An 11,717-nucleotide genomic window follows, 5' to 3' on the forward strand; every position below is an offset into this window, starting at 1 on the left:
ATGCTCAGCTCATTGATTAGCATTGCGCATGTGTACCAGCCCCAACTTCAATAAATTGCGCGAAATCGAATTCATAGACCATGTGCATGGGTGAAAATAAAGATAATAATAACCTTAAATTTATTGTAAATCAAACAAAGAGAAACTATGATTATTTGAAAGAGCATAGTCAACCATGTACTGCTGCAGGTGGCTTAGAAGACACAGTATTCGTATGCACGGTATTTGTTAATGTTTGCTTAACGTTTGAAGTTTAAGAAACACCCCTGTCATTTTAAAGTTTATTCTTGTTTTACTTTTTATTTTACTTTTTAGTTGAGTGGGGGTTGAAGGGGAAACATTATCCTAGCTAGTGGCTAGTCTATTATACTTTTTTTTAAATTTTATCATTTGTGTAGAGGGAGGGGAGTGTGGGGATGGATACTCAATCCTATTTTAAAAATACAGCTTGATAATATTATTAATATTGAGATATTTTGCACAATATATTTCAGACTTTGCAACGAAATTTGTTATATAGGCCTACTTGCGAGTTGGTTATAAATGCCGGGAATTTATGGCTACATTTATTTCTAGACAGGTTCTTGATCAAAGCATGACTTGTTTTGAGATTTTATTTAAAGTCATATAAGAATTAAGGCATCATTCAACCGGGTCTGTTTTTTCCCCGTTCGAAGATAGTATATGGGTCCAGGCGCGTACACAGGGGGGGGGGGGGGTAAACCCCCCTTTGGTATTTTTCTGTGTGTAAACCCCCCCCCAAAAAAAAAAAAAAAACCTAACCCCCCCCCTTCAGATTTTTTTTTTTTTTTAATTTATTTATTTAAAAAAAAAAAAATATTCCCATGGCTGACCTATAGCTGACCTTACCCCCCCCCCCCCAACGGAGCAAATGTCAAATTTTCAAATTTCGAGACCAATAAAAAAAAAAAGTGTCCTCTTACCTCCCCCCCCCCCCCCCCCCCCCCCTCCCCCCGCTTATTCAGCGGCTGGCTGAGTCGTTGTAAAATTTTCGGCCCGATTTATAAATGTTAACCCCCCCCCCCCCCCTTGAAAAAATCCTGCGTACGCGCCTGTATGGGCCTATTTGATTTATTTGTTGTTTTCTTCACTCGGGTCGTTGTGCAAGATTGGCTTTGCTCAGCAGGTAATATGTATTATTAAAGGTACTATGTCCCTTTTGCAGCCAACCTCAAATTCTGTAGAACTTTGCAGGAATTATGAATATGTCATGTATGTCCTCTCTGTTAAATTCCAACTGCATTTGAAAGATAATACTAATTTAGAACTTCCCTAAAAAAGGTGGGGCTTGAAAATGTCTTCAAGTGGGAAAATAACGACTATTGTCAAATCGACTTTAGGGCTATAGAGCCCAAAAGTAATAGTCTTGATTTTCAGACAATAATTGTACCGAATGGTCATACGTTTTATGCTGCGCAAAGATTCAGTTTAATCTTGGCCATCACAAGAAGTGGGTTATTGATGTAGACAAATACTCATGTACCCTTTACTACTCTTTTCATGTTTGTTATTAACAAAGAAAAAAAGTCAGTCAGTCACTCAATAGTGTCTGACAGTGAAGTCTAGCGAGTAAACGGATTTCCTTGCATGATTTAAATATGAGGACACTGCTAACGTTTAAATTTCACAGATAGGACATAGGCTACATGACATATTCATTATTCCCGCAAAGTTCTACAGCATTTGAGGTTGGCTGCAAAAGGGACATAGTACCTTTAAGCTACAAGGAATTATAATATAATCATTATCATACAAACTAAGTTAAGAAAAAAGAATATCAATTTCGGGATACTAAACATTCATTTTTAACCCATAGTAAATCAATGAAAACGCCATGTTTGAACAACGGGAATCCGAAGCCCTCTCTCGCATAAACAGCGGTATGTCCGTAAAATTTTCTATATAGCGCCCCAAAGGGAACACGTAATCATTTTTCCGCCATTAATTTTTTCTCCATTAATTAACTTCTCTCTCTCTCTCTCTCTCTCTCTCTCTCTCTCTCTCTCTCTCTGTCATGTCCCTCTCTCTCTCTCTCTTTCTCTCTCTCTCTTTTTCACTCGTTTTCTCTCTTTTGCATCCAGTTGAGTGTGGAAGGGGTATCATAGTTAAACTATATAAACTAAGTTTACCTTTCATATAGTTGTAACTTTATGTAGATAGGTCAGCCCCAAAGTAAGTTCCCCCCCCCCCCCAAAAAAAAAACCTGATGGATTCCCGACTTGGAAACATTTTGGGACAGCCATTTCAGATAGATTATGCAGAGCAAAGCAGGGAAGTTCTGAAAATTAAATACAACATCGACATAAATGCAAACATGCATGTTTATACGAGGCGGGGAATCCCCACTATATACAAAAACAAAAATTGATGAGGTATATGGAGGTGATATATATATATATATATATTTTTTTAAATTATTGTTTATCTCCTATTTAGTAGGCCTATATCCCTTTGTCTTATTCGGATTAAAGAGACTAGAGCCCAGCCCTTGGCGAATACAGGAATATATGGGCAAAAGACCTGCATATAGGGACCGTGGTACTACGCAATTTGAGTTTACTGACACAAGAGACAAGAGCACTGAATTAATTAGTGAAACATTATTACGTCTAAAACCAAGTTCTACCCGGTCTTTCGGAATGGGGAGAAGAAAAAAAAGAATATAAAAGAAAGAAATAAAGGAGGAAAAGAATAAGAAGAAGAAAGAACTGACATAAGCACTGGGCTATAGCGGGCGGGGGTGGCAATTAAGTGCCCCGTACGTACAGCCGCCAACAGTTCATGAACGAACATGTTATTGTTATGGGAGGGCGTTGGCTGTCATGCACCATTTTGCTTAATACACAAATGACATGTGTGGCCAATAGTATATCATTTAATCGAATTTTGGGTCATTGATGATATGAAGACATCTCTTATTAATTTTAAAAGAAATGCGATATATACACGTCCATCTTTTAGCATCATTCATAGCTTCAAGCAAGTTTATTTCGTAACGAAAAAAACCTAACCGTGTTTTCAACAGTATTATTTTCACATTTTGCAGTGCACTTTAATTATCAGAATGTTCACTCTGACTGTTTTGTGACTTTATTCAAGTTCTTAGCTATTTTCATGTTAAATTTATTTTGAGTCCTGAACATGCAGGCAAAGAAGTTATGGTCACCTCCCCCTGAGTTCTAAACAACAACGACACTTTTCATGTATCGGCAAGTCATTGGAAAACGTACATAAGCCATTTTTGTTTATATTTGTGAAACGATGACCTTTGATCAATATATTCATTCGTCACTTCCGCCTTGGCATTGCTCTGCATTCATTGAATGAAATCAGCGAATGAGAGGCGCGGACAAGAACAAGTTAGCGCATGATTCAACCACAGCGAAGTTTACGTAGACGTAATCAACGTTCTGTGTGTGAAAATTGGCGCGATACAAAGAACATTTTCGATAGGAAACGGCGCGCCAGGAAGACCGAAAACATGGAAAGTGTGGAACAATATCGGACTGTTTCTAGTCCAATGAAGAAAAATCCGAAAAGAAAACGTGTAATAGGACTTAGGGTATCTAGTGATTCAACTCAGGGAGGAAGAAAATACATGGAAGACATGATCTGTATCGTTTTCGACAGAGAACAAGAAGCCGACTATGCATGCTTTGCTGTGTTCGATGGACATGGAGGGAAGGAGGCCGCAGTGTATGCCCGTGATCACTTGTGGCAAAATATCAAGAATCAAGATGGGTTCTTTTCCCGCGAACCAAACGCAGTTATGTCCGCGATTAATGAGGCATTTCGTGTCACTCAAGAGGGCATGTGGAAGGAGCGATGTGAGTATTAGTAGGAATATCAACTTTCATTCAAACTCTTTCAAACGGTCGCTAGAATATCACTGTCACAACACAAATTGAATGAATATCTCTAGAGCGGTAGTTTTCCACGTAAAGCTATTCGGGGTCACTGATCAGTGACGTAATGCAGCAGTTGTCCGAAATGGGTACCGCCGCGGTTGCACCGTAGTGTACTCATGTCAAATGGTACTTTGACTTACACTTTTTTAAGGGGGGGGGGGGGGGGGGGGGGGGGGGGGGGGGGGGCAGAGGTTCTTCTGATTTTGAGGGCAAGGCAACATTTTATTTCAATTTTCATTTTAGATCTATTTCTAGATTCTATAGGTCTAGAGTTGTGTGGCGTCATTTATCAAACTAAAATTCAATCTGTGTCAGTGTGTGTGATATGCGCCAGGTAAAAATTAAGTCATGTTTCAAAATTCAATCCTTATTACATTAGGGTCTAGAAAATCTACATGGTCTATTTCATACATGATGTAGATCTAGGATTAGACCTAGATCAAATTGTATTGTCTGCACTTGATCATGTCATCTGCTCATTATTTTATGAAAAACATGAACATTTTGTAAGCCTAAGCCAAGTTCAAATTTAAGAGAACATTGGTGACAGGAATTAATGTCCAGTCTAGGTCTACTCTAGATCTAGAAATCTATTTTTAGAATTTCTATATTTTTTCTGCATTTGGAAAATGAAGAAAAAATTGAGAAATTCTAGAAATAGATTTTTGATGATGTCACACTTCACCACTCTATTTGATGAAATTAAGTTTTGGGTAATTCTCCAGATTCTGCCCAAAGTAGAAAATAGCCTGGAAAGAGAATGGCAGTCGCGATACCTCACAACGCCTTAAATTCAACCTACCCTAAGCCTAAGTGGGTAAGGTAGCCGTGAAGGTGAGGTTTCGCAAGTGCGTACCTATTCTCTTTCCAGGCTATTTTTCTACTTTGGGCAGAATCCGGAGAATTACAGTTTTCTTCACCCAGTCCTAATAAAAATAATTAATTTTGCCCTCACATTTGCACCCATGATTGAACTGTATTTTGTGACTGTTCCAAAATCTCTATATAACTACATAGATAATCAAATAATTACAAGTTAAAGGGAATAAAGCTAAGTCATACATGTACATGTACCAAGTCTACATAATATCTACATGTACTCGATGAAAGACTAAACTTGTCCAATCATATATGGTGTAAATATTCACTTCTGAATGACAAACGCCTTTCGGTATACACTAAAACAACAAAATATATTGACATTTTTTGTGAATGTAATGAAGAATCCTCTAACCCTAGTGACCTCTTCCTTCTCCTTCCTTCATGCAGCCTCCTGGCCAAAGACTCTTTCTGGATATCCCAGTACAGCAGGCTCAACCTGTAGTATGGTCATCATATGTGGGAATGACATGTACACAGCTCATGTAGGAGACTCCAGAATAGTGCTGGGAAAGAGTGAACCGAGGGGCCTCAACACCACTAACGTCTACGGCGTAACCAGCCACAAGATAGTCACGGAGACGCTGACCGTCGATCACAAGCCAAGCGACATCGAGGAGATAGAACGCATTGAGGAAGCCGGAGGTCGGGTGCAAGACAAGGCAGGCGTGCAGAGGGTGGTCTGGTCCAGGCCTAAGCTAGACCACACTGGTCCTATCACGAGAAATACAGAACTGACAGATATACCGTTCCTGGCCGTAGCCAGATCTTTAGGTAATTATTCCATCTTGGAGAAACTGTGAGAATCAGCGAATTCGCTATGGGATTTACAATGACCTGTGAAATGACTATTGTTCATGCAACATTCGCACACCAAATAATTTTATCAAAGATAATTATAGGGTAAAATATGGCTCATTTGTCAGTTGGGTTTTTATCCCTCCGTTACGAAGTAGCCGGAGGCATTATTTGATATATTTTAAATCTGTTTAATTTCCAATGAACTACTTTTGTTTTATTGCTGTGTTATGCCTTAGGGCATTGTAAGATAATGTTTTGCATTTAAACACAAAAGAAATCAACACACTGCTGAGAGCCAAAAGGAATTTTCTTGTATGTAAAATGCTATTAGCTGTTACTATTGCTATTAGCTATTAGTGCCTGTTTTGTTGTCAAGGGATATTTTCTAATAGAGTGAACTCCAGATTGATGTTTTTATAATTTGATACATGTGTGGGTTTATGACATGTACTGGCCTCGAGCAGTCATCCATTCAGGGCTTGATGCCAACATGGGCCTCCAAGAAAGAGTTCAGAGGGGTGTTTCACAAATCTTGTCATCCGTGACAAATGACAGTTCTTGTTCTACTGAAATCTTTGCTTCTGATTGGTTATCAACAGATTTGTCACTGATTTTTTTTCATTTGTCATTGAAAAAAGGCTTTGAGAAACGGGTACCTGGTCATGCGATTACATTATGAAAGAAATGTTGTTAAATCGTTTAGAAAAGGTTGATCATCTAGCATACAAGTATTGGTGTGTACTGCAAGTTCTGGAATCATCAAAATGAGAAGAAATTTGGCCCAGTCTTGGTAAAGATACAAGCACTGTACACAGAAAGATGTATATGGGACTAGATGATGTATCTGATGTTTTCCACGCTTGCATAAAAACATTGAAAATGCTCACAAATTATTTTTCACCTCTTCCCAGAACTCGACCTTCTCTTTAAAGTTTTCTGAACCCTTCTTTTTTTTTTCACCAATAGTCTTATCCTAGAATTTTTGTTCTTCGTAAGTCAGGGCCCCTGTAAACAAAATGTCAGTGTGAAGCCCTGTATGAAGAAAATTGACTTTAATACATACCACCGTTCTTTCTCCTCTAGGTGATTTATGGAGCTACAACTTCCGTAGTGGCAAGTACATCGTCTCTCCTGAGCCCGACATTATGCACAGGGTCATCGATCCAAAATCAGAACGGTTCCTTATCTTAGGCAGCGATGGTCTATGGAACATGGTCACAAGTGAGGCCTCGGTACAGATTGTGGAGAAATACGACAAGACTCGTATTTTGCAGGTAAAAAAAAAGTTTGGTTTACACAAAAAAAATCAATGAAACTTGGTGCAATGACCAATGAGAAATGTGACCGGCTTATACTTGTAGGAAAATAAATCAATAAGTGTTTATAAAGGTTTTGGTTTACACATTAGACCAAATGATTAAGTGAGGTGTACTAAATAAGTTTTGGTGGTTCTATTCTAAGTAGAGGCTAAACACAGCTATGCCATACTTGGTGATAGTGTCTCTATCTTAAGTTACAGTTCTTGATATTTGTGTTGAGTCTAGATAACATTTTAAGTAAAGGCCATACAATTAAGGTACATGTACACCCTCTCCGATCAAATAGCAAAAACTTATTTGATTTGTTTGATTCTGTGCAATACAGGGAGAGCAGTCGTCAGAAACGGTTTCACATCAACTGGTAAAACGGGGAATGGATCTCTGGAACTACCATCTCTTGAGAGCAGACAACATCTCAGTCATCTGCGTCTTCTTCGAGTACCCAGACGTGATCGATGACGAAGGTGACCAGATCGACCTTGATGCCGTCAAGGAGTGGCAGAACATTGGACTCAAAGTCACGGGAGATGGCGATGACGAAGAGGTGGATGAGAACGGGGACAACTTCACCAGGCCGGCGTTGATCCGCCATCACGCCTGCACCAAGCTGACGTCCATGGAGAACTACAACCGTCTTTACTGTATGTCCAACAAGGAGCGCAGGCAGTACGGGAACATCCCGGCCCCTCAGTACAAGCGGCGCTACACGGACGGCCTCGAGCTGCCCAAGCCGAAGAAGCCTAAGCCCGATCCGGTGGTGGAGAAGACCAACGTCGGGGAGCGTACGAAAAGCGGCGACAAGATCTACAAGGTAATACACACCAAGAAGTGTGGCATCAGGGTGGAGTACACATACGATGTTGACAGGCAAATGCGACGCAAGGCCGCTAAAGCCACCCCGGTCAAGGCCAAAAGGACATTCTTGACGGCGAACGGACCCATTGAGGTGCTGTACGAATGTGAACCGCCCACTCCTCAGCATGACCGGAAGAACGCCCTCTCAGCTCCGGCCAAGGGAAGCTCATCAAGGCAATCCCCTAGGAGAAGGCTGAGTCTAGATGATAGTTCTATCTCAGGCTCGAGGTTGACCCGGTCAGCCACCAAGAGGTCAAGGGTCTTGAACATGCATATGACGCGGGCGAGGAGAGCATCAATGAAGGGAAAACTTTCACAAATATATGATGATATGAATGTGAATGGTGCTCAAAAAGCAGTGAAAATGAGATGAAGTTGTATATCTTAAGTGGTAGACCGACAATTCAATGTATTTGGATTCATATCGATGAGCAAATGCTGCATTGCTTGTATAGAAATCCTCAGCGGTGATCAAAAGAGAGAGTTATAAATATTTCTATAAAAAAATTTCCTTTGGACCGGAAAACCTCATACTTACCTGTGCCTCAAAATTGATATGAAATTGAAATTCTTTTATGTATGACTAAAGGTGAATAGGTCACTGAAGTGCACGTGTTTGCAAAACTCTTCAGAAGTGATGAAAATTGTTTGGAAAGAATTATCGTCTACCTCTACGCTGATCTTTTTAAACAGTTGTACATGTATATTTTCTCATATTTTATCCTCTCAGACGTGTGTGGTGTACATAAATGAAATTGAAGTACGTGGTGATATATTTAGCAACACGTGCTCATAAGGCATTCCATACCTGTCGCAATTATATGTACATTCAAATTATTGAGGACCCTTTTGTAGCATAATGAAATGAATTATTTTTCTGTAAATAACATTTGTAGAAAGTCCATGGTGAAATACGTATTTTATGAGGTGAGAATAATTCTTGGAAATATTTGTTACCCATCTTGAAGGAAAATTCAGGGAATCTACTTTCATTTTTATCAGTAAATTGTCAATGCCTTACAGTGGATACACGGTCAAATTGAATTCAAGAATTATCTGATTTATTCTTGAAAAAAATAATGCTTTGTATAAATGACATTTTGGAATAATATTCAAAGCTGATAGTGTGTTTTTAATGACTCTGAATCCTATTTCACTGTACTCGAACATGATATGAACTCTAAACTAATTTCAGCAAATTTTACCCATGTTGCGTCAATGAATTCTATTCTATTCAATACATATTGAAGTGAATTTTTTTGTATACTTCCCTTTAAATAAATTGATGCAAATTTTATGACATTTTTAAATGACCGGGAATTCCTTCCATTGAATGTCTTCAATTTTGTAGCCCATTCATATGAAGTATTCACTGAGCCCAATACATTTCCTATAATGAATCATGCAACTTGTGCATCTTGACTTTGATAACTTTTTTTTCCTTCCCTTTGCGGAAGACAAATTTTGAAGGAAACAATCAAGTCCTTTGCATATTTAATCCAGTGTGTGAAATTTGATGTATATATAATATATCCCCCATTTGTGTACTATGATGCATTTTTAAAGATACCAAATATTGTATTTTAATCTCCCATGAATATCATTCATACACAATGTAGTATTGTCAAGAAAACCTTTCATTTCTGAGCCGTATACTTGCTCAGGAAGCTAATTCATTAAGCATGTAATGATTCAACTCAATCAGAAAATCAGAAATTCATTGATCTGTATAAGAAATAGAACATTGGCCTCAAAGTCTCAAACTTGTAATATCACTGGTACTTCTCTGAGGAATTTAATATCTTTACTACTTTTTCATTTGACTTTTTCTCTAATTCTGTAGATTGAACACATTTTATATAATTTATTCCTGTTTACTGTATGTATCCTATGGATGCCAGTTATTATTATCACAATTATTGTCCAATTTTCACTCCATTTGTAGAATAATTAATAATGCAGGACATTACAGACCCCATTCCAACAGTTTTACCAAGTTTTCTGTACATGCATTCCTGATTAATGTCTAACATGTACTTTGCAAGGATTGATATTTCTCTGTAGTACTGTCTTCATATCGGTGACCGATGTTTCACAAATGTTACCTCATAATGATGATGCACAAACTACATTTCCAAACAAAACAGTATGTCTTCAATTGTGTGTTGAACTTATTATATAGTTCAAACATTTGCGTTGTATATGATTGATTGTGTCATTGTGAATCGTGATTGTGGTGTATTTCAGTTTAGGGGGTTAAATGATGGGTCGGCCGGCACCCTCGTACCAAGGAAGTCACCTACTTTTTGTGAAACCTTGGTAGCATCAAAGAGGACTTAGACTATTTGTCTATTATGAACTCGTACAACCAGTATATTGAGTACAATTACACTTAAGAGGCATTTCCTGGCTCTATTGGACACACATTTGCATCAGAAATTTAACATTTCCAGCTCATGTTGAAAAGAAAAGGAAAAGATTGGAGCGAGAGTGCCCATCGAAAGGCTGCAAGCCAGCAACCTTTTTGCAGTTTTCTTCATCTATACCACAAATTGCTGGACTATTTTCAGAGAAGTATACAATTGGATAGATTTTTCTTATTCTTAGTGTGCTTTCTTACAAATAGATCAAGAGGGGAGGAAAAACAGTAACAAAATGTCACATTTTGAGAAGGAAACAAGTACTGGTATGCACATTTTTCATCAAAAGTAGTTGTGTTCAAATTCGTTTTGTTCTGTCTTGTTCCTTTTTTTTTTTAAAGGGAAGAGCTTCTGTACATTGAGGTTTCAACTCCTCAAAAGAAATCTTGTGCATACCCCAAAACTTGAATTTGTGTTCACATACATGTACCGGTAGGTACTTGCTGGATCATGCTCGTGTCAGAGAAATGTATTGTGTAACCAAACTTACGACATGTGTGAACATGCTGTGTATACATGTACCATATGTGTACTATTTACATACCGGTATTTGTTCTGGTAAAATGGTTACAATTACGGCATGAAGGGACTTGATTTTGTGCAGTCAACCTTTGTGGCATTTTCTCAGATTAATCTCATGAATATGTATGAAGTTACTACCATAAGTGTTTTGAATATTCATTACCGGTATGTCAGTACAAACTGAAGTATTTGCTGTAGTGATGTTGATTTTCTACATTTTTACTGAGAATACATTGGCAGGAACATACAAGTATATTAGGTTTTGTCCATTTTTCTCTCAATAGTGGAATTTGCATGAAGATTTTTTTTTTTTTTCTTCTTCTGTTGCTTGGTTTTTTATGTTTTTATCAATATTGGGATATAGTATTTCTTAATTTTATTTTTTCTATGCAATGATTTTGTTTATCTAACCTTTTACCAATATTTTTTTAATTTTAAATTCTGCTTTTTATTTGTTTGATTTTTCAATCAGTACAACCTTGATATTTTTTTGTTTCATTGTAAGCAATGCAGTCTTTCAAACGGCCATTTTGTTTTGTTTGATGCAAAATCTTCCAATATTGAATGATTCTGAGGAATTCCATCCATTTTTTTGTAGAATGATTAACAAATGATACAATTCATTTAATAATCATCGTACTATTTTTATTGTATTTTTGAATAATTTAGAATTTTTCGTTCACCCACTTCATGTAGTCCTAGCTATTTCTTTTTAACAAAAGCTTTGTTCTAGAGCCTGAATGAGACACTGTGCAGCCTTTTTAAAACTTTGCATGTTTACTTTAATTGCAAGTTTGCTTCAGAAAGTGCTTTTTAGCAGAACATGTGCATACATCTTCCTTCTGTAACCTCTCATTTTATAATTTGCTTTATAGCATGCAACAGGCACAAGAAAACTTTGTATCGGTGATGAAGTGTGTGAACTATTTGGATACACAATGGTACCTACCTGTCAACTGTAAAAATTGCCTTCTGAATTAATTTATTTGGGA

General features: G+C 37.7%; 1 protein-coding gene across 1 annotated transcript; it reads left to right on the forward strand.

Moving 5' to 3' along the window:
• The first annotated feature begins 3,358 nt into the window (after positions 1-3,358).
• On the forward strand, positions 3,359-11,398 carry LOC115926710 (probable protein phosphatase 2C 64). The gene is made up of 4 exons (XM_030991851.1): positions 3,359-3,848; positions 5,199-5,582; positions 6,693-6,883; positions 7,254-11,398. The coding sequence occupies exons 1-4, from the start codon at positions 3,389-3,391 to the stop codon at positions 8,154-8,156; spliced, it is 1,938 nt and encodes a 645-aa protein (XP_030847711.1). The 5' UTR covers positions 3,359-3,388; the 3' UTR covers positions 8,157-11,398.
• Positions 11,399-11,717: the final 319 nt, after the last annotated feature.

This window comes from Strongylocentrotus purpuratus, unplaced genomic scaffold, assembly GCF_000002235.5.
Source record: "Strongylocentrotus purpuratus isolate Spur 01 unplaced genomic scaffold, Spur_5.0 spur5_scaffold_2, whole genome shotgun sequence".
Classification (NCBI taxonomy): domain Eukaryota; kingdom Metazoa; phylum Echinodermata; class Echinoidea; order Camarodonta; family Strongylocentrotidae; genus Strongylocentrotus; species Strongylocentrotus purpuratus.

Bases quoted from the DNA above. Each gene is read 5' to 3' on its own strand.
- LOC115926710 (XM_030991851.1), top strand. From the start codon at position 3,389: ATGATTCAACCACAGCGAAGTTTACGTAGACGTAATCAACGTTCTGTG. The intron at 5,583-6,692 runs GTAATTATTCCA...TTTCTCCTCTAG, and splicing joins GGCCGTAGCCAGATCTTTAG to GTGATTTATGGAGCTACAAC. The intron at 6,884-7,253 runs GTAAAAAAAAAG...TGTGCAATACAG, and splicing joins ACAAGACTCGTATTTTGCAG to GGAGAGCAGTCGTCAGAAAC.